The sequence below is a fragment of the Trichomycterus rosablanca genome, chromosome 11, assembly GCF_030014385.1.
Source record: "Trichomycterus rosablanca isolate fTriRos1 chromosome 11, fTriRos1.hap1, whole genome shotgun sequence".
NCBI classification, from domain to species: Eukaryota; Metazoa; Chordata; class Actinopteri; order Siluriformes; family Trichomycteridae; genus Trichomycterus; species Trichomycterus rosablanca.
The window spans coordinates 11,133,741-11,156,663 of record NC_085998.1 but is presented as its reverse complement, the minus strand read 5'-3'; the positions used below and the strand labels follow the sequence as shown (position 1 = coordinate 11,156,663).

At 40.3% G+C, this 22,923-nt stretch overlaps 1 protein-coding gene across 1 annotated transcript; it reads right to left on the bottom strand.

The window, feature by feature from the left end:
* Positions 1-12,852: 12,852 nt before the first annotated feature.
* Positions 12,853-22,471, bottom strand: dusp8b (dual specificity phosphatase 8b). Its single transcript, XM_063004444.1, has 5 exons — positions 22,226-22,471; positions 16,341-16,507; positions 15,057-15,216; positions 14,796-14,919; positions 12,853-14,662 (listed from the first exon to the last, which is right to left on the bottom strand). The coding sequence occupies exons 1-5, from the start codon at positions 22,332-22,334 to the stop codon at positions 13,717-13,719; spliced, it is 1,506 nt and encodes a 501-aa protein (XP_062860514.1). The 5' UTR covers positions 22,335-22,471; the 3' UTR covers positions 12,853-13,716.
* Positions 22,472-22,923: the final 452 nt, after the last annotated feature.

Here is a 22,923-nt window from a genome sequence, read left to right as displayed (position 1 = left end):
CCACTGCGGTGACACTGACATGGTGGTGGTGTGTTAGTGTGTGTTGTGCCGGTATGAGTGGATCAGACACAGCAGCACTGATGGAGTTTTTAAATACCTCGCTGTTACCGCTGGACTGAGAATAGTCCACCAACCAAAAATATCCAGCCAACAGCGCCCAGTGGGCAGCGTCCTGTGACCACCGATGGAGGTCTAGAAGATGACCAAGTCAATCAGCAGCAATAGATGAGCGATCATCTAATAGAGTGGACAGAGAGTGGACACGGTATTTAGAAACTCCAGCAGCGCTGCTGTGTCTGATCCACTCATACCAGCACAACACGCACTAACACACCACCACCATGGCAGTGTCACTGCAGTGCTGAGAATGATCCACCACCTAAATAATACCTGCTCTGTGGTGGTCCTGTGGGGGGACCTGACCATTGAAGAACAGGGTGAAAGCTGGTTTAAAAAAAAGTATGTAGAGAAATAGATGGACTGCAGTCAGTAATTGTAGAACTACAAAGTGCTTCTATATGGTAAGTAGGCTAATAAATTGAACAGTGAGTGTAGAAACAAGGAGGTGGTTTTAATGTTATGGCTGATCAGTGTATATTTTTGATGAATTATTATGGTATTTTTATTTGAGCATAATTATTATTACTATAAGGGCGGAAAAGTGAAGCAGTGGGTCTGTCGCCTCACAGCAACAAGGGCCTAGGTTCTGTGTGGAGTTTGCATGTTCTCCCTGCGTCCACGTGGGTTTTCTCCAGATGCTTTGATTTCTTCCCTGTAAGTTTGTTTGTTTATTGGGATTTTAACGTCTTGTTTTACATTTTGATTACATTCATGACAGGAACGGTAGTTACTTATTACACAAGGTTAATCAGTACACAATGTTATATCGAACACAGTCATGGACAATTTAGTGTCTCCAATTTACCTCACTTGCATGTCTCTGGACTGTAGTCGGAAACCGGAGCACCCGCAGGAAACCCACGCGGACACGGGGAGAACATGCAAACTCCACACAGAAAGGACCCAGACCGCCCCACCTGGGAATCGAACCCAGGACCTTCTTGCTGTGAGGCGACAGTGCTACCCACTTTGCCACCGTGCCGCCCACTCCCTGTAAGTAAAAAACACCAATTGGCGCTCCTGAAAATGTTTGTGTCTGCTCTGTGATGGACTGGCGACCTGTGTGTTGTGTTTCCTACTCTCACCCTATGAATCAGACCCACTGCGACCCTGAACAGGATACAGCGGTGGTAAAACAATAAATAAATGTTCTTCAATAAATGATTTACATTCCTGTGTTGTATTCATGTTACTAACACACACCAGAGGGCGCTGTTGGCTGGTTTATAAAAATACTATCTTTCATGCAAAGTAACTGTGTACCTTAAATAGGGGTCAAACTTTAGAACAGCCAATAATACAAATAATAAGAGTAAGACGTTTTAAATAGAATAATATGCCCAACCAGTTCTTCTTAATGTGTTTAGCCTTAAGTAACCATGTTGTTATTATGCCCAGTATTAGTTGCTAGAGCACAATTCCAATTAATATACGTGCCTACAAACTGGGTCTTCAATTGACATTTATTCATACAGATGCTTAACATATTTGCATCACCACAGATAATAAACAATTTACAGTAACAAATTCTGTTTTAGCTGCAAGCGACAGCCATAAGAATGTTGTTTCACAACTTACCGTTAAAATGCACATAATCATTCATCAACAGGCAACACTTTTTATCGACTTGTTTGAAATGCCTTGGGGAAAACGAGCACTTCAATAAGCATCTGCCATCAACCAGCAGACACGTTAAAATTACAGTCTGTGTTCATAAATCTATTGCAATACTGCAATTCAGTTTAATCCACTGTGCCCCGCCTGCTTATAATCTACGTATAAAACACTCAACATACCAATAAATTATCTGTGTAACTGTTTTACAACAATAACAAAAAAGCATCAGACCCACAGACACAGACAATCCTAACCAGAATAACCAGGAATAATTATACATAAAACATGAAATACATTCCAAAACATAGTATTTTCATCTCCAAAATGTCAACAAGGGTATAATTTTATCTGTCAAAATTCTAAGGATAATTAAGGTTGAAATGATAAAAAGGTAAAAAGACATGACTGAGTGTTGCCTGTGGGAGCGAGGGATGGTCTAGAATGTGCAGCCTCCATGTCTCCAGAAGGCATTCCACACTTTCAGCTGTGCTACCAGCCTGGCCGGGAGCTAAACAGAACATTTTCCCTTCATGCTATTGCATCTTTTGCCACTGATGTTGGATGTCTGACAATCAAAGTCGCTGACCACTACTTGACACCAGCCTGCAGTGGATTTTGACAGAGAGTCGTACCTTGTATGAAAAGTCAATCTATGCCCTACGTGTTCCTCCACCACTCATGCCTACAAACTTAGCCAGACAGTAGGCACTGCTGTTGCAATGGCAGGAAAAAGACTATCCAGCCTCACCTCCTTCTGATAAAGCCAAATGCGACTCCTACTGGCTGCTGGAGAATTTAGTGATAGCTTGGATAAGCTGTGTGCCAGCCTGTGGCCCTCCTTAACTCTGTGCATGTGGCAGGTTTGGCTGTAGCTATGGGGAACTAGATATGACTAGATTTAAAAAACAGTTAACATTTGTTAACCAAACAGAACCAAGACTCAAGAACAGACTCAAGACAGTATAGTAGAACTGAAACATACTGAACATTTTTACTACTAAGACTAGAACCTTTAGTACATGTACATTTTCGGCATTTAAGGGCGGCACGGTGGCTCAGTGGGTAGCACTGTCGCGTCACAGCAAGAAGGTCCTGGGTTCGATCCCCAGGCGGGGCAGTCCGCCTTTCTGTGCAGAGTTTGTATGTTCTCCTTGTGTCTGTGTGGGTTTCCTCTGGGAGCTCTGGTTTCCTCCCACAGTCCAAAAACATGCAGTCAGGTTAATTGGAGACAATGAATTGCCCTATAGGTGAGTGTGTGTGTGTGTGTGTCTGCCCTGTGATAGGCTGGCGCCCCGTCCAGGGTGTTACTGTGTGCCTTGCGCCCATTGAAAAGTTGGGATAGGCTCCAGCACAACCCCCCAGCCCGCGAACCTAATTGGATAAACGGTTAAGACAGTGAGTGAGTGATTTTCAGCATTTAGCAGACGCCTTTATCTAAAGCGACTTACAGAACTGTGACAGTATACAATCTAAGCAATTGAGGGTTAAGGGCCTTGCTTAAGGGCAGCAACCTGGCATTGGTGGGGCTTGAACCAGCAACCTTTTGATTACTACTCCAGTACCTTAACCGCTAGTAATATATCTGAAAGCTTTGGTTCTGAAACTAATACCTTTTCCACTTGAAAATGAGTCTCTTAAGAAGGTAGTGGTAGCTCTGTGGTTAATGTACTAGGCTATTAATCAGAAGGTTGTTGTTTCATGCCGCATATCACTTCATATTGTCACAATTGTAAGCCGCTTCTGCTAAATACCATACATGTAAACTAAAAATGTAAATGAAATAAATAACAGTGGGGAAAAGCATACTTTACTAGGTTTCTGGTATTAAGAGCTGTCCTAGGGAAGCATAAACACCAAATGAAGCTTGTTGTTTGATGCCAAGACTACCACTGTTTTTCTCAACGAAGTGAGACAGCATTGCAGTGTTGTTATCAAACTGGTGCTCGGCACTTACTGAGGCAGTGCAAAGTCCTGGAGCTGTAGGGCTGAAATAACACCTACAGGACAGATGAAGGGCGCAAGGCCTGTATCGATCAGAAAACATCTGAGCTCTCAGCCGGAGATCTCACTGCCAGGTCAGCTCATTCAGATAGCCATAACCTCACCGCCCTCCTCAAGCCTGACGTCCCTGACCACCCCATCTCTCTCTCTCACACACACACACACATTTAAAATGACTGACGCGGATAACTCAACTTCCCTTACACTCCTACTGTTCACTACAAGGAAGACAAAAATGTTATTCTTGTTTAAAATGTTACAAAATGTTACTATTTTTTGTCAATTGTGAAAACAATTAATACATTTAAATGTAGATAAATTTCATATTTGCTATCTCCATTTCAGACATCATGCCTTTTCCCAAATATATATATATATATATATATATATATATATATATATATATATACAGTATATATACTGTATATATATATATACTGTATATATATATATATATATTTAATACGGTAGCAGAATCTGGCATTTGGGTGGTACAGTAAAAACAAATGCTAGTCTGTTACCACTGAGATCCAGGGTTTAAATCTTAACAGTGCTATTGCTCAGTCAGCATCTACATATACACTGATCAGCCACAACATTAAAACCACCTCCTTGTTTCTACGTTTTAGAAATGTAATTTTATCAGCTCCACTTACCATATAGAAGCACTTTGTAGTTCTACAATTACTGATTGTAGTTCATCTGTTTCTCTGCATGCTTTGTTAGCCCCCTTTCATGCTGTTCTTCAATGGTCAGGACTCTCCCAGGACCACCACAGAGCATGTATTATTTAGGTGGTGGATGATTCTCAGCACTGCAGTGACACTGACATGGTGGTGGTGTGTTAGTGTGTGTTGTGTTGGTATGAGTGGATCAGACACAGCAGTGCTGATGGAGTTTTTAAACACCTCACTGTTACTGCTGGACTGAGAATAGTCCACCATCCAAAAATATCCAGCCAACAGCACCCCGTGGGCAGCGTCCTCTGACCACTGATGAAGGTCTAGAAGATGACCAACTCAAGCAGCAGCAATAGATGAGCGATCAGTGGACAGTGAGTGGACACTGTATTTAAAAACTCCAGCAGCGCTGCTGTGTCTGATTCACTCATACCAGCACAACACAAACTAACACACCACCACCATGTCATTGTCACTGCAGTGCTGAGAATTACCCACCACCCAAACAATACCTGCTCTGTGGTGGTCCTGTGGGGGTCCTGGTCATTGAAGAACAGCATGAAAGCAGACTAAAAAAGTATGTAGAGAAACAGATGGACTACAGTCAATAATTGTAGAATTACAAAGTGCTTCTATATGGTAAAAATGGACAGTGAGTGTAAAAACAAGGAGGTGGTTTTAATGTTATGGCCGATCGGTGTATATTACTGGCAATGAGGGAGGTGCACTTGTCAGTGCGATCTCAGCACCGGTCCAAAGCCTGAATAAAAATAGGAGGGTGCATCAGGAAGCACATCTGGTGTTAAAACTGTGCCAAAGACCCACTGTGGCGACCTCTAATATGAGTGCAACTAAAAGAAAAAAATACACTTAATTTTTAATACAGGAGTAATACTGCTGGTAACGCATTGCTGTTTGTTGCTCTGTTTAGTACAATAATAACATTTTTTGTGAATATTTAACACGGGTCTGTGAACTGTAATGCAGCTTGCTGGGATATTTGCAGGATTATCATAAATAGTGCAGAAGCTCAATGGCACCGACGCCAGACCTGATGATGCATGTCTGGCTGACAAAAGCTGAACTGTAATCACATTATTTATTCATAAACGCTGCTGTTATGCAAGAGCCCATTAAAGGATGTGAGGCTTGAAAAAGCATTACATTGCATTCTCATCCATAATAAATAGGTTAGAGGGATATCGCTGTTCACTTCAGCAGCAAAAATAGGACCAGCGGCTGAAGAACCTTTGCAGGCAGGGAAGGGCAGATGGGTACAGGAAGGAAACGGGTCTTGAATAGGGCACAAGGTAAAAAAAAATGTACTGACTATAAGTTTAATTGGTTTTACAAAATACAGTTGAACGCCCTTTTAGTAGGTTCAAGCCCCACCACTGACAAGTTGCCAATATGAGTAAAACCTTTGAACCTCAAGTCACTTTGGATATTTATTTATTAGGATTTTAATGTCATGTTTTATACACTTTGGTTACATTCATGACAGAACAGGTAGTTACTTATTACACAAGATTCATCAGTTCAAGTTTTTTAAATGCATTTTCTCCCCTTTTTCTTCCCCTTTAGCACATCCAATTGCATTATGCTTTCCCTCTGCCTATGCCGATCCCTGCTCTGACCGAGGAGATCGAAGCTAACCCACGCCCCCTCCGACACGTGGGCAGCAAGCCGCATGCATCTTATCACCCACACATTGACGAGTGTTGTGCTACCTAGCGTTGTGTACGGAGAGAAACACTCTAAGAGCACTCCTTCCTCATCCCTGTGCAGACGCCTCTAATCAGTCAGCAGAGGTCGTAATTGCACCAGTCTGACAGAGAGAGACCCCTATCCGGCTTAGTCCCGCCCACCTGAACAACCGGCCAATCGTTGTTCGTGTGGCCGCTCAGCCTTCAGCCGGCAAGGCAGAGCTGAGATTCGATACGATGTATTCGAGATCCCAGCCTGGTTGCAGCATGTGTTTTCACCGCTGTGCCACCTGAGCGACCTATCAGTTCAAGTTTTTAATGTCAAACACAGTCGTGTCTCCAATTCACGTCACTTGCATGTCTTTGGACTGTAGGAGGAAACCAGAGTTTCCAGAGGAGACTTACGGAGACATGGGGAGAACATGCAAACTCCACACAGAAAGAACCTGGACCGTCCCACCTGGGGATCAAACCCTGGACCTTCTTGCTGTGAGGCAACAGTGCTACCCACTAAGCCTCCGTGCCGCCCAGTCACTTTGGATAAAATCATCTGATAAATGACATAAATGTTATCCATACCTAATAAATTATGTGCTTCCAACTTTGTGCCAACAATTTGGGGAAGGCCCTTTCTTGTTCCACTATGACAGTCCCCCAGGCACAAAAACCCAAAGATATAGCTTGATAAATTAGATGAGGACGAACTCCACTGGCCTTGATATACCTCTTCAACATCTTTTGCGGTAAAGTAAAACATCGAATGCCAACCATCTAACATCAGATCTAACATCAATTCACAAGCTCATGTCACGCTCATCCATGCATGACCCAACAATTGCTCTTTTGTTTACACTAGCACAAGTTCCCACAGACATTAAAGCATTTCCAATAGAGTCAGGCCAAGTACATATTACTGCCCATGCTCTAGAACTTTATGGTTAATTGTCCACGGACCTTTGGCTGTCATACAGTGTTTATTTTCAACAACATTTTTGTTGTTTTGTCCATTTCATTTGTGTAATAGAACTCTAATATTTAATATAAAAGCAGGGTTTTATCCATAATATTCCTGTACCATAAACCACTTTTTTTTTCCTTCAATCAATCCTGGCCAGATTGCCAGCTCCTGCTGCCAGGATGCATTCAAAAATCATGATGCTACCACCATCTTGCTTCACAACCAGGTAACATTATAAGCCAGAGATTTATTTGATGTTCATATGTACTTTCTCTCAATTTGACATATGGCTTACTGAGCAGGCCATACTAAACAGCGACCTGGGCCCTAAGTTTGTTTCTCCTGTGCATGTAACTTTTCTTCAGGCACTCTTATTTCCATATACCTTTCAAAAACATACAGAGGGTTGACTTGCTGGTTTAAATTCCCCTCAGATGTAAGGTGTAAGTGAAAGAATGAGTGAGTGTGTGATGCCCTGTTTTTCATTCATTATGCTTTTAATCTGTTTGATCTCTGTTTGCTTATGACATGTTTGCTTCCCAATGGTACTGATTTAACTACTATTTCATTGGGGGTCCATTCTGAGTCTTGGTTTACTCAAGTTTTTGTCCCTGTTTTTTCTCTACTTAAATTACTTTGAGATAAGATTCTATTTTGAGTCAATGTTCTAAAAATTGCTATACAAATAAATTTGACTTGACTTAAATTGACCCTGTCCAGGGTGCTTTCCTGCACTGAGCTTAGTGTTATTTTTAGTGTTGATGGTGACGGCCCTACTGGGGCTTCACAGTGGCTTAGTGGGTAGCACTGTCACCTCACAGCAACAAGATCCTGGGTTCGATTCCCATGTGGAGTGGTCAGGGTCCTTTCTGTGTTCTCCCTGTGTCTGGGGGTTTCCTCCGGGAGCTCCAGTTTCTTCCCACAGTCCAAAGACATGCAAGTGAGGTGAATTGGAGATACAAAATTGTCCATGACTGTGTTTGACATTAAACTTGTGAACTGATGAAACTTGTGTAACCAGTAACTACATGTCCTGTCATGAATGTAACCAAAGTGTGTATAACATGACGTTACAATCCTAATAAGTAAATAAATGCTGGGCCTACTGCAACCCAACCCTGACCAAGATGAAACTGTTGAATGAATGAATGAATGAATGAATGACCATTTTCAATGAACTAGGAAAACAACAGCTTTAATATATTTATAATGTGCCATCTGTGTTAATGAAATAGAAACCAGAACATTAAGCTGACTGAAAACCTTCAAGAAACTTTTAAATTTTCCATATTAATTAAATTACTTTTGTGCTTTAATAGCCTACAAAATAAAAGCAGCACTCTGACTAAGGTTATGTCAGTTCACCAGAGGAGCGAAGGGGAAATTGGGAAGGGGGAAGAGAAGTGCTGTTTATTTTTAAGGCCGCATTAGTCATTCGCTCTGGATCATGGAAAGGAGAGCAACTCGGCCGATGACGTAATGAGCCCTTAACAGTTTCCATATAGAAGGGCTGCGTCCAGGCGCCAGACCGCCACATTACACATTCACGTCTGGTTACAATCAACTGCTTCCATTCTCTACTGCTTAGCCACTCTCACGCACACTCCTTATACACACTCATATACTACCTCAGTTTTTCATCTATCTATTCTTATTACATGCAGGAGTTTACGCTCTACAAAATTTACAGCCTGCTCACACGACTGCAAATTCATTACAATGCACATGATACAATTCATATGATTGATAGTTTGAGGCTAGTTCATAGAATAGAATGCTTTCATTTGTCATATATACATGTGCAGGTGTACAGTACAACAAAACCCTTTTTTGCATATCTTATAGCAGCATCCAAACATGAGTTATTGTCATCATAGTCATGGCACTATATTTTCTGATGGGCCAGAGTACTAATATATTGTGCCACCTAAAGGACCCTGTGTATGTAAAATGTAAACTTTTGACTCTTATATAACTACTGGGAGTCAAATCAGTCCAACCACTATATTTACTGATGGACCAGAGTATTAAAATGTTACAGGCCAACCACTTGTTGGTCCAAGATGATTTCCGCCAAATGTGTCTCTGTTGCTGATTAAAACTGGGCATATCTTGTTTTATTCTGTATTAGCTGGAAATTGTACACTGTTTTTTGCTGGATAGCACCAGCCAAACATGAGTTATGGTCATCATAGTCATGGTGCTATATCTTCCTGATTACAATTAAACAAGGAATTTGGCGTGCAACATACAATTAGTGCTTACAGATTTGGACTTGGATCAGTCAGCGATGGTTGTAAATTTGTCATGCTGAAATGAATGAACGATTGTACGTTTATGCGATTAACACAGTTTAAAAATATGGATGATAATCACATGATTTCATTTTTGATGATGTTCTTGTTTATTTCTGTCCAGCTATATCAACCGTGGTCATTACACATTTGTGCAGCGTGCAGAATATTAAACACACTGACTTCTGATCTGCATGCAGATGGAAAAGCCATAAAATACACTACAAATCTTTGAAACAACATGTTGGATTTTAACACTTAGCAATTAGCCGCAATTAGATTTAGATGTTGATCGCAACAATAGCCGAGCGCAATTAACTCCCAGGGTCTAAACTATTGCTGGCTGGGGCTGAGTGTGCAGCTTTAAGCAGTTTTAGGGACTGTTGTTTGCTAATTGTGCAGTCAGGTTTGGTTAACTGGCCAAGAATAAGTCTTGCAGTGAATTGACACCTCGGATCGATGTGTACTTTGTGACCTTTACTTGTGAATAGAGATCCTGAATTTTTAACAGCGGTTCTAATGTAGCTTTTATGAGGCAACCAAATACCCACAGGGAGACAAAAAGTCCCGTTTTGCCGCCAATTTGTTCTTTATAGAGTGTCTAACCTTGTTTCTGATTCATTATTTATCCATTCTTACTACCTGCTTCACACTGATCGGGGTTGTGTTGAATACGGCACCTCTTAGAAATGATGGGTGCGGGGTGAGAACAAACCCTGGACAGGGGTGCAAAACTCCACACAGACAGTAACCAAGATCAGGGACTCCATGTGTTTATTTTGTTTATGCATTTTCACTAAACATTTTTTCCTGGTCAGGGTCCCATTGTGTTCAGCATTATTTGTATTCACTAAGTACAAGGAAGGAATACACCCAAAACAGGGTGCCAATCCACACAGATTCACAAACCTGGCAACATTTTAATCAATCCTCTATAAGAAGAGATTTCACGTGGAACATGCGTAATTCCTGACAGATAGTGACCGGAGGTAAGGATTGAACCCAGGTTCTCATGTCTGCTTTTTGTTATAATTAGGACTGGACACAGGAAGAACATGCCAAACTGTAACTCAAGGCAAAGTTCAAACTCCATGACCTAAAAGCTATGTGGCAACCAATTTCATTCATTTACTATTTATGCATTTTCATGTTTTACCACTGCTCTATCCTGGTCAGGGTCATGGTGGGTCCGGCTTCCCTAGAATCACTGCACTGCCATGCTGCATTGTTTTTGTCATTATCAGAGATATTTGTTTAGTACTATTTTAAATGTGGATTTTTTTTTTCATGCACCCCGCTTGTAACTCATTCACTCACTCACTCACTCACCCACTCACTCACTCACTGGTTGACATTGTATGCACCTGTTTATGAGAATGTAAAACCAAAACCATACATTTTAAGGTGCTTGCCTTGCAAGGACTAAAGTTGGAATCATTGTCTTACTCATATCATTTACAATTCAAGCAATTGAGGGTTAAGGGCCTTGCTCAGGAGCCCAACAGTGGCAACTTGATGGTGGAGCATGAATCAGCAACCATCTGATTACTAGTCCAGTACCTTAACCACTGAACTAGAACCACCTCACTGTATAATGGGATTGGAACAGGGTGCATTCCAAATTGCAACTGACCCTACAAATAAGTGCACTATGCATGGTATAGTTAAACAACTGTACATACACTATATGGCCAAAAGTAACTGGACACCTTATAATGAGCTTGTTGGACACCCCATTTCAACACCATGGGCATGATTTCAATGGCAATCTTTATTCTTTTGGGAAGGCTTTGGTTACTACTTCTGTACCTTCACTGCTTAGCTACCTCTGGAATTTATGCTTATTCAGTCTTAAGAACACTACTAAGCTCAGGCACCCAAGAAGACCCTGCTCGCAGTCAACATTTCAAATCATCCCAGTAGTTTCAGGACTCATTATATAGTTTCTCCACACCAAACTGGTCAAAACATGTCTTTATTGACCTTGTTTGTTCTGCAGAATAGGGGAATTTTCCTTCCCAAACTGTTGCTACATAACTGCTAAGGCATAATTTATGCTTAATACTGATTTAATACATCTGATAGGAATGTGTGTGAACTTAATATCTCAATAAACTCACTGTTTAAGAGAAGTGCCCCAATACATTCCTCCATATACTGTAAGATGTTGTTTAAGATGCAGCCAAGAATCATTCATGTGTGCCGTGTAAACAATATTCTGTCCCTTACTTACATGGGTATTTTAATGGCTTTAATGACTAAAAACAAAACAAGTTGGTGCATTAAAACGCCTACAAGAGACCTGAATCAAATGTTAAGCCTATATTAAAGATTAATTTTGTTTGCTAGACACAAAGTTTGCAAATATTTAAGACGGTGTTTTGCTAGTGATGTGAAGTAAACCATTCTAGGGTTTAATAAGGGTCATTTTTAAGAGTTTTTAAGAACCCAAACTTGATTTTGGTGCTGTTTTAGAAGTTTAGTCTGTAGAAGTTATCTTTTCAAAAATCATGCTGATAAATAAAGTGTTATAAGAGCAATACAGATTGTCTTTTACAAATCAGGAATTATTATATAATGCAGTGACTAGAACTTTTTTCTCTTATCTGATCTGCAATGGACAGCAAAATAGACAAATTCACTCTGGTGATATTCACACATGCATTAATAAATAGGCATCACAAGTCTATACTATAAAAATGGCTCATTTTAGTCATAACAAAAACTCTGCATGTTATGTGTTGCCTTGGATTTTGGTTGTGCTGTAACTTATAGAAAGCGGGATTGAATGTTTATTCATTTCCACCTGTATAATATGGACAAAGTGTTTGTTAGGTTTTATACACAGCTTTAATATTCTTATTAAATATGTTTGATTTTTGGGGTGTATTTACACCCATTATTTACACCTATTAAATCATAATTCAGACATAATTCAAACGTTCGTTTTTTAAAAATGTATTTATTTAAATTCAAATGAACGATGAACAGCTTTGTTCAGTGCTCGGCTTGAGCGGTGCGGTAATACGTCATCAAAGTGTGCATATGAGACGAAACTACATTTGTGTGGAATAACCGTCAGATTTTATCAGTGTTTATCTGGAATTTCCTCCCTGTTTCACTTTTAAACTTGTGTTACAGCTCTGGGTTCTGAGAAATGGTTTTTATATTATATTTGTGTTATTTTCAGTGTATAAGTGTCAAAAAAACAACCCTATTATTTTACATAAGCCTAAAATATATGCAATTCCACGGGACCATGGAACGCATTAACAGGTTTCCCATACATCCTTACGGGAAAAAATACCCTGAAACTCAACGCCTTATAAACTTAACGCCAGTCCCAGAACCAATTGACGTTGAGTTTTATGGTACTACTGTACTATAATGTATGGAAGGATGAGGTGGGGTGAGGTGATGTATGTCGGGTTTATTCACAGAATACCCTTTTTTTAGACAGAACTACACCAGTGCCGTGATGCTTTGTTAAAATTTAATAAACTCACAAAATGAAACAAAGATAAAGGAGAAATCTTCAGATATTATATTATTGCTCATTGCCAGAATGAATCCGATACAATAAATTAAACAATGCGTAAAACATTAAATACTGTAATAAAACTGCAGTAACTTCTCTTTTTTACATATACATACAGTATGTAAATACTTTTGAATACACATAAAGCTTAGTACTGCTGGGTTGCAGCTTGTCTCTGTGTAGGTAGTCAGCCATTTCAGATCATGCCCAGTACACAGTAGTACAGCGAGAGTTCATCTCAGTCCAACTCACTCGGTCTATCTTTACAAACTAATTTTAAATGACAGAAGCAGTTGGTGGTAACACTGTTGACAATAATGAATGTCGATTTTACCCTATTTCTAAACAGAGCCTACATATAATACAGCAAATATTCAACCTTAAATCTTTATCTCTTCCTTAATAACTCCATAATTCCATTATGTTTTAATAGCCATGCTGTACGATAAATTACCCCTAGTGGGAATAAATCCTTCATGCAGTGGGTATCTCAAACATATTTGCTCTTTGGTATGTATGGCTTATGTCATGTACTCAATTGTCTTTAACATACAGTATATAGTAAGTAGGGCCTGCTCAGGCACCCGAGTCTTTCTCAGGCATCATTGGCTTGCATACGCATGCAAATCTGCATGCAGTCCTTTCACTACCATGTTCCAAACATTTGTCCTTCTGTCTATTAAATCCACTTCCATCAAAGCAGTATTTTGCAATTTAACCTTGCAATAAATAACCCGTCCTTCTTTTCAGTCTCTTTTTTACTAAAGAGTCCATGATACACCCGGATTAAATCCAGACTATGTCAAGATACTTCAATAACCTCCATACTCCCTGAGAAGCTCGACTGCTTCCTGAGTTTCCCAAAGTCCTCATTACACTGTGTTGTTACGATGCTCTCCTCAAACTGACAGCTTCTCCTTTTGAAATGAGTCTCAACTGAGCTAGTAGAGCTTCCAAATTTCGTAGGATTAACAGAAGGGTCCAGATCTGGACTGAAGAACCATGGGTGATCTTCAGTTGGTGTCACTGGTGTTGTTGCCTGGGCCAGTCCTCTGTGCTTGGTCCAGATGGAAGATGTGCTGAGCGGCAAGCTGAGGAACAAGGTCGACTTCTTGCTGGCGTGATGAGAGGGATCCTGTGCGGCTTGGCGATTCAGGTTCAGGTTGAGAGAAAGAGCTGTAGATGATAACCTCTCAAGAGGACCATTGTCGTTCTGTTCAGATTTTCTTACAGATGAATCCCATGATTCAGACAGACTGGGAATTCTGGGTTTGTCAGATGGAGAGTACAAACATGCCACCCTGCTGCTTTTTGGACTGTCAAGTTTAAAAAGCTTGGGCATGGTTTCTGTGTCCAGTCGGGGGGCATTTGAGCAGGCTTGTCTATGCTGGTTTGATGAATACACAGACTTGAAGTCAAGGTGAAAGGAACATTTGAGCTGATTGTTGTGCAGGATTTGGTCTGTGGACAGATGAAGGCTGCTGAAGTCTCTTTGTATCGAGGTAGGTGATGGTGGCTTGACGTTTACAATTATGGCTTCTTGCTTTCTCTGACAAAGATGTTTGTTATGCTCATTGGTCTGTTCTACAGTCTCTGCGATCTCTTTGACTTCGTCAGACTGGTGAGATGTCGGCCTCAGAGGGTTGCAAGTTAAGGATGTTTTTTGCTTTAGGTCTCGCTCAAACTCCAGGAGCTGCCCCAGGAAGTTAAAGTTAGGAGATATTGAAGGCCGCCGGTCCTTCACAAACCTGCATGAAAAAAAGAAAAGACATTAAAATCATTTAAAAGTAACTGGGGCCCTAAGGGTGGTCAGTCTGGCTTGTTTGTACTTATAAACTTTTGACCTCACAACACATCATTGATTGACTTAATCATGATTACCTGTATGCATCATCTGATGATAAGCACATGGTTTTCATGATGTATGCAATGACGATGGTTGCAGACCGAGAGATTCCGGCCAGACAGTGGACGATAACCCTACTGTTTGAGACCTTGGCCTTGTCTGAAAATCCAGAAAACAGACAGAAACAGAAAAAAACAGCATTAAGTCAGATATCCCCAAGAGTTCTACCATAATTCCAACCTTTATAATTACTGTTAGCAAAAATGTTAAGATATTTTGGGTTAGGTCATCCTTACCAATAAATTCATTTGATTTCTCCAGCCAGGGTAGCAGCTTTTCACAATAGCTGTCATTGACAGGGATGCGAAGGAAGTGGTTCTCGCTGATAAAGTCAGGCTTTGGACAGGTGTTGCTGGCATTTAGAACATAAGTAATGCCATGTTGAGCCATCAGTTCCTTTTAAAATAACCATGGGTTAGAAAATCTCTTAAAAAAAGTAAAACCTCATAGCCGTCATGCTGCTTGGAAGTCATATCAGACTGAAGCATTAGCAAAATGCTCAATGTAAATACAAACAGATTTGAATACACAACTGAAGAAGAAAAAGGGCTATATTGCCTCTTCTTTTCTTTTGTTTATATTTTGTTTATGCATTTTCTCCCCTTTTTTAGCGTGATCAATTGCCCGATTGTGTCATGCTTCCTCTCCACCAATGCCAATCCCCACTCTGATTGAGGAGAACGAAGCTAACCCACGCCCCCTCCAACACATGGGCAGCAGCCGTATGCATCGTATCACCTCCACTTTGACGAGTGCAGTGCAGCTCAGCACTGTGTACGGAGAGACACACCCTGACAGCACTCTTTTCTCATCTCTGTGCAGGCGCCATCAATCAGCCAGCAGAGGTCGTAATTGCATTAGTTATGAGAGAGACCCTATCCGGCTTAATCCCGCTCCTATCTGAACAACAGGCCAATCGTTGTTCATGTGGCTGCTCAGCCCAGCGAGCAGGCAGAGCTGAGATTCGATACAATGTATTCAAGATCCCAGCTCTGGTTCCAGCGTGTGTTTTTACCGCTGCGCCACCTGAGCGGCCTTGCCCCTTCTTTTCTGACATTGAGCCAACACTGGTCCACCACAGTAAAGCTGGTGTTCTATACATAACTATACCAATGTTGGCTTATCAGTGGCTCAGAACTGGTGGTGAAAAACATTTTATAGCAAACTTCAACCCAAGTTTGTCAAAACTGAATTAAAATGACCAGGTAATTTTGGTAACCACTGTTTTGCTAACTAGGTGGTTGCTCCAAGGGAATTTTTGTAAGCCTAAAAATGTATGATGGACAAACCACAATTAAAATTTCTGCACAGGTTTTTTAAAGAACCCTACATTAGCAAATCCTGGTATCATTTTGGTAAACATGGGACAGAGCTATGCCATTTCTTCTGGCTGCAGATGGCTATGTTACTGAGAAGATTCAAACTTGGAACCATAGGTCTCTTAACTGTTGTGGTACTCGATAGGCTGCACAATCCTACACTATTTCAAATATGTTGCATGACGTGTCTAGCCATCTTACCTTATTGAGGACATCTTTTTGGGAGCCCACATAAAGATGAGGCAGTATCCGTGTCAGGCCCAGGTTGGCTACAGGTAGGCACGGTTGGGACAGACTCAGGGCAGGTACGCATGGTGGCTTACCCTCACACACATCTGGGAAGCAGGAGGAAAAGGCAGCAAAGCCCCCTGAAAGAAAATACACAGGCAGCATAAATGACATGGATCAGATAATCTAACAAACAAGATGCATCACTGAAAGTCGACCAAATAAGACCTACATTAAGAAGCACTGTCATTGTTGTACAGTAACAATGGAGGGGCTTTCCTAACATCCTAACACCTGATTATGCAAAATAAAACAAGAGCCATCAGCTTACACACATACACCCAGCTGAGCCTCTGTATCCTGTCAGTCCAATGAGGTTCTGAATACACTAACAGACCCAGAGTTAGATCATTTGATCCTAAGATGTTGAGTGACCTAAAAGTGAACCAATTCAGCTGCATGTTTCTGGGCTGTCAGAGAAATCCAGATTACCTTAAGAAAATCAATACACACATGAAGAGAAAAACTATTTGTGACAATTTGTGAACATAAAGGTCAGATTATTAGTGAGAAGTAGGAGGTTTGGATATTATTAAAACACAAAAGTCTTATTTTGTGGTAAACCAGCGTTTGGCAGTTTATGAGCCTAACACAATGTAAGCAACCGGTCCTCTGGTCTCCTGTATCCTGCATGATCTCATCTCCTCTCACAGAGTCCGGCAACAAACTGTGGGAATGAAGCAGGCCACAAGAACAAACCTCATACATGGGCCAAGGACATACTTTCTAACAAACACACATTGCAGAGATACACTTATTCCCACGTGGCTTTTCCACAAATGGACACGTTCCCAGACTGAACGCAAGAACTGTGTCTGACGTGCATATGAAAATGTGTAAACAACCCTAACTATGCCAAAATGTTGCTAATTTAACCTTATCTAGCCAACAATCCACCTCAAAGAGCAGTTTAACAGCCTGTAATGGTGTTTTTTGGATCTTGGAGCAACACTCATTCCCTACTTTTTTTTTTATTTAGTCACAGTCCCAATTTAGCCCTCACATGGAAATTTGAAAACCCTTATTTAGTGAGAAAGGAAATAAAAAACAGGCAACTACAACATATTCTAGATGTGATTACATAAAGATGTTAGCTGTTTATCTGGAAACACAGTTCCAGTCAGTTTAAATCTGGAAAGTGTTTGTTCAGTTTCCAAGTAGGAGTGGCTGGGAAGAGCAATGACATAATCTCCTCGGGTCTGGAGCACAAGCTTGGCTCTTGATCATTCGCCTCACATTTGCACGCATATGTGAACATTCATAAACAGTTAAGAACCCACACAGGGCAAGTTTATTGAAATAACAAGCCTGCACAAATACACCTGAATGGGTGCAGAATGGTGGGAAGGTGTAAGGAAAGTGACTGGATATGTAAACAAAGGCAGAACAGAAAGAGAATGAAACAAACAGTGGCACAGGGCAATTAGGCATGAAAGAACAGATGAGCTCAGGATGAAGTAAGGTTTTGTAAGAAGATACATGTGACTGAGAATGAGAACATGCTGAAGCCTGATATCCTCTTTTACTCGCTTCTTCAGACATCCTTTCAGCCAGTAACTCATTCATTCACTGTTCACTTCTTATAATGGGAAGTCTTTTCGTTCTCTTGGTGTCTGTGGTTTTTTATGACATCATCCTGACATGTAGATAAGCATGAGTCGAAATGGCTTTTTTCACAGTGGCTCATAAATACCATCATGACAGGCGCTGACACTAACTGCCCAAGAATTACGCAAACCTTGTCCATCGCACGCAAACCTGCTCCTCTTAAGCCAGGATTTCACAGGTTGATGCAAAAAACCTCAAGCTGGTGCAAGGGTGAAAACTGTGTATTCCTAAGTACTGTCCTTTGATAATGAGACACGTATTCCGGTAATACTGGCGCACCAGAATGTCCAGAGTGCATAGAAAGGTCATGATGATGTTCAAAGGGGTAAACCATTTAACAATTTGGAATATTTTTAATATGATAAGGCAACTGGTGGCGTCCAGCATTGTATCAGTCCTTCTGGATACATTTTATCTTGAGTAAAAAAGTAATTTCTGCACCTTTGAAGATCCCTCACACATAGCCAATCATGTCTGTGTAGACGCTTGGCTGGCTCATAGCACTGCTGAGATTCAGCCCTGGATCTAACTGGTGGTGGGCTACTATAATATCAAAAAAGGAGGCTAGCATTTGTTTCTCTAGTTTTGCCATCATGTCAAGCAATCACTAGCTTTTTACAATGTCAAGCTAGAACAATTGGAGCTACCTGGATAATGTGAAAAAAAATCAATAATTTAAAGTCACCCAGTCACCTTGACTTACCTACTTTTAGACAAGATGTCTAGGAAAAGGTGGGTAAATGAAGGTATGTAAGGAAAGTCCTGATCCATTATTACAGCTGTGTGTCTGGCCCTTTAAAAGCTCAGCTCAAGGCCTGTCTGTTTCTCACTATTAAAAGCAACTGCCAAGCTGTATGACATCATCGCTCAACACATGGGTGGCCACGGGCAGTCTCTGAGCTACACACACACACACACACACACACACACACACACACACAACAAGCACTTACATCAAACCAGTTTTGGCTAACACCTGGTTCTGCCATTGCACGACTAGCTGGCCTGACTTTTGAAGGGATTACGTAGGGCCAATGCTTCCACAAATAAAGAGTCACAGTGAGAACATGCAGACACTCAGATATGACTGGATAATGCAGATGCCAGTGTAAAAAAGGGAGCATAATTGTCTTGTCTTGTAGTAATCACTGTAAGATACTGAACAATACATCATCGTCTGTAGTAATCATGAGTATTTGACAGACAAAACCAGACTAATTTAATCCTAATTCCATTATGTGAAGACCCATTTATATAATTCCAAACATATGATCACATGATCAGAGCTGTTTATCGTTACTGGAAATAGATTTTGATGTCACAGTGGGTCATGTTGCAGGTTTCTATTCTTTTAGACTGGACATTCAACTTATACTGAAATTGGTGGGTGAAATGTTTAATGTGGACATACTGTATAGATTCTAATATCCAATCCAACTTGCTGAAATGACTATGTGTTTTAACTGTTATTAGTACATATGCACAGTGCATTTTTAAAGGAAGGCAAAGCATTCTACTAAAACTGACCTGAGCCCTCAGTTAATATTAAGCCATAACCAAAAAACTATTATTTAAATAATACAGTATATTATAGTTCCAGCATTCAGGTTCATGGTGTGTCTGGAATCAAACACCCTGTATAGTGCATTCGTCTATCACGGGGAACACTGCCACATTCGTTAACTCGCACCTAAGGGTTATTTAAAGCACCCATCATGTTTTTGGGTAAGGCAGTATTTAAGTTATTGCTTAGCAGCTAATATGCACACTCACAACAATCCAAGGCTAAATATGTTCATAAGAGTGTGTGTGTGTGTGTGTGTGTGGGGGGGGGGTGTATGTGTGGTTGTATGCATGTAGGGGTGATGAGGTTACATGCCAACCCAGACAAGTAAAGGCACATTCAGAGTGATAGAATGACACCATGTCAGTCATGCCATGCCACAAATCACTGGTCATTCAGTATGTGGGAATAGCTAATTAATCTGATATGCTGCAACAATGCTGGTTTTATTTTTAGGTGGAATAACAACAGATTATGTGTAGCTATATAAAACATGCACTAAATGTTAAATGACTACTAAAGGAATGCTCTTACATTTAGTCACTGCATTTTCACATACAATAATGTCCATATTTCCACTGTATAAAAAAATTAATGTAAAACCTGTGAACATGTTTACAGAAAATGAACACTATTTCTTGTGTTGTTTTATCTAACCTCTGGACACTGAAACAACATTGTAGTAACGGTCTCATAGTATCCAGAATCTGGGTCTCGAAGTATCAAGAAACAGGGAATTCTATGTTTTATAATATACATGTGCAAACTCTTCCCTCTAAAAAAGTAGTCCCCTCTCAAAAAGAAAAATAATTTAAACTTTACGCTTCATTTACTGCCCAAAAAGTACTAACGAATTCCTGAACATGGTCTCAGGTTTACTGCTGGGCAGATATAGCCATAAGGCTTTTACAAGATCTTTATTGTTTATTCATTCACTCAATCATTTGTAAATCTATCTATCAAATGTATTGTTGTAACACGGACCGTAACTGCAGGAGCACCCTGAGGAACCCCACACAGACTCAAGGACAACATGCCAAATTCCTCACAGTCAGTCACTAAAGACAGGTACATAGCCAAGGTCCTCGGGACCCACTTTGCTGTGCGACACCCACTTTTCCAGCTGTGCCACTATGTCGTCATTATTTATTAAAAAGAAATATTTTCACAACATGAAATAAATTGCATGCCATGCACCATGCTTAGTGCCAGTTCATAACTTTGAATAATGAGAGAGAAAAGTGTAAAGGATTCGATTGCTATTGTGAACACAGAGAAAGATTATGTCTCATTACTAGGTCTAGTAGTTCATGTGAACAGACATTGTGTGCAAATGTGTGAATGTGAGTGTGCAGATAAAAGTACAGACTGGATTAAAGCAGGTTTATCTTGTACACTGTAGTAAAGAATACTGAGAAAGAACAAAACATTAAGAGGCTCCTCTGTTGAAGAAGGAAGTAAATGAGATATGAGATATGTATACACACTTTTCTTGCAAATGCATTTCTTGCATTGTTTTTTTTTAGCTGCGCTATGATATTAGGGGATACTTAAAATGCATAAAATGATTTGTCAGAATTAAAAAATGCAGTTTATTAATGTGCATGTAATAAAAAATAGTTAACATTATTTGTTATGTAAATAAATGAATAAATGCCAGTAAATGTCACAAGACTGTATATAAAAGAAACTAATTAAGCTGGCATAAAAATTTGGTCACTTGCTTACTTTATGCATCCACCTTTATTCCTTCTTTATTCATTCATTCACAACTTTACTAGATCAACCACTTATTCACTTTATTCACTCATGTACAGTTAATTGACTTATGTATGTCATATCATCCAGCTTTTAATCAAGATTTGATTGCTTTGTAATTGCAAAGTCTCTTACTTGCTTGTTTCATATCGTGATATCTGAATTAAAACATCAAATCACCCATTTTTTGCACCCATTTGCATTGATGTAAGAAAATAGGTGGATGAACGTCATTCATAACTTGCTCCCCTATAACTTAAATAGCTTAGTTCTTCATTCACTCATTAACTATTCAGCCATGCATCAACACTCACATGCATTGCTGTAAACACTCACTTGCACTCTCACTCTTTCTCATTTCTCATTGAATTCTCACTCACCTCGGAGCTCTCGTCCTTCTTTGATGGATACATTGGACACTCAGTTAAAAAGTGCAGCTCATTCTCTAAAGTGTTGTTATTAAACTGTGTACACATTCTTTGTTCTGTAGGTAGCCAAGATTTCTTACTGCACATTTTATAGTGTTTCTTACAGAGTCTGTATTTTTTGTGACATACATACATATACATATGTACAGTATACATACATAGTGGTTTTTACAGTGGATTTCCCATATCTGATTGTACATTGGACACTCAGTTAAAAGGTGCAGCTCATTCTCTATAGTGTTGTTATTAAACTGTGTACACATTCTTTGTTCTGTAGGTAGCCAAGATTTCTTATTGTGTATTTTATAGTGTTTCCTATAGAGTATGTTTTTTTTTGTAGTTCTGTGTTTTATATTCACTGTACTCACTGTACACTCACATGCATTCTCATGTAAACACTCACTTGCACTCTCACTCTTTCTCATTGAATTCTCACTCACCTCGGAGCTCTCGTCCCTCCTTGATGCGTCGCACGCGCATCTTCAGCTTCATCTCGCTCTCGTGCATGTCTGTCCACAACGGAGGAGCTATCACCACGTCCACCGGCATCCAAACCCACTCACCAAGTGCACTCTTCTACTAGCACTGTAGAGCCTAAAAGCATTAAAACCCGTCGCTCAGAAGTGAGATCTGACTGTTCACAACTCTGTTTGCTACAGTAGATGTCTGATGCAGCTGCACTTCTGACTGTCTGTTCCAAACTGAGTTAAACTGAAAGTGTCCTCCCACTGTTCTCCTCAAACCTCCTCCCTCCCTCTCTCACTGTATTCCCTCCCTCCATCTCACCTCTCTCTCTCTCTCTCCCTCTCTCTCACTATTCAGTATCCAAAGAGCTTCATAAGCATGACGTATTATTTATGTATTTATTTATTTATCACGATTTTAACGTAATGTTTTACACTTTGGTTACATTCATGACAGAAACTGTAGTCACTCCTTACACAAGATTTATCAGTTCACAAGTTTAATGTCAAACACAGTCATGGACAATTTTGTATCTCCAATTAACCTGACTGCATGTCTTTGGACTGTGAAAGGAAACTGGAGCTCCTGGAGGAAACCCACACAGACACATAGAGAACATGCAAACTCCACACAGAAAGGATGGAACCCAGGACCTTCTTGCTGTGAGGCAGTG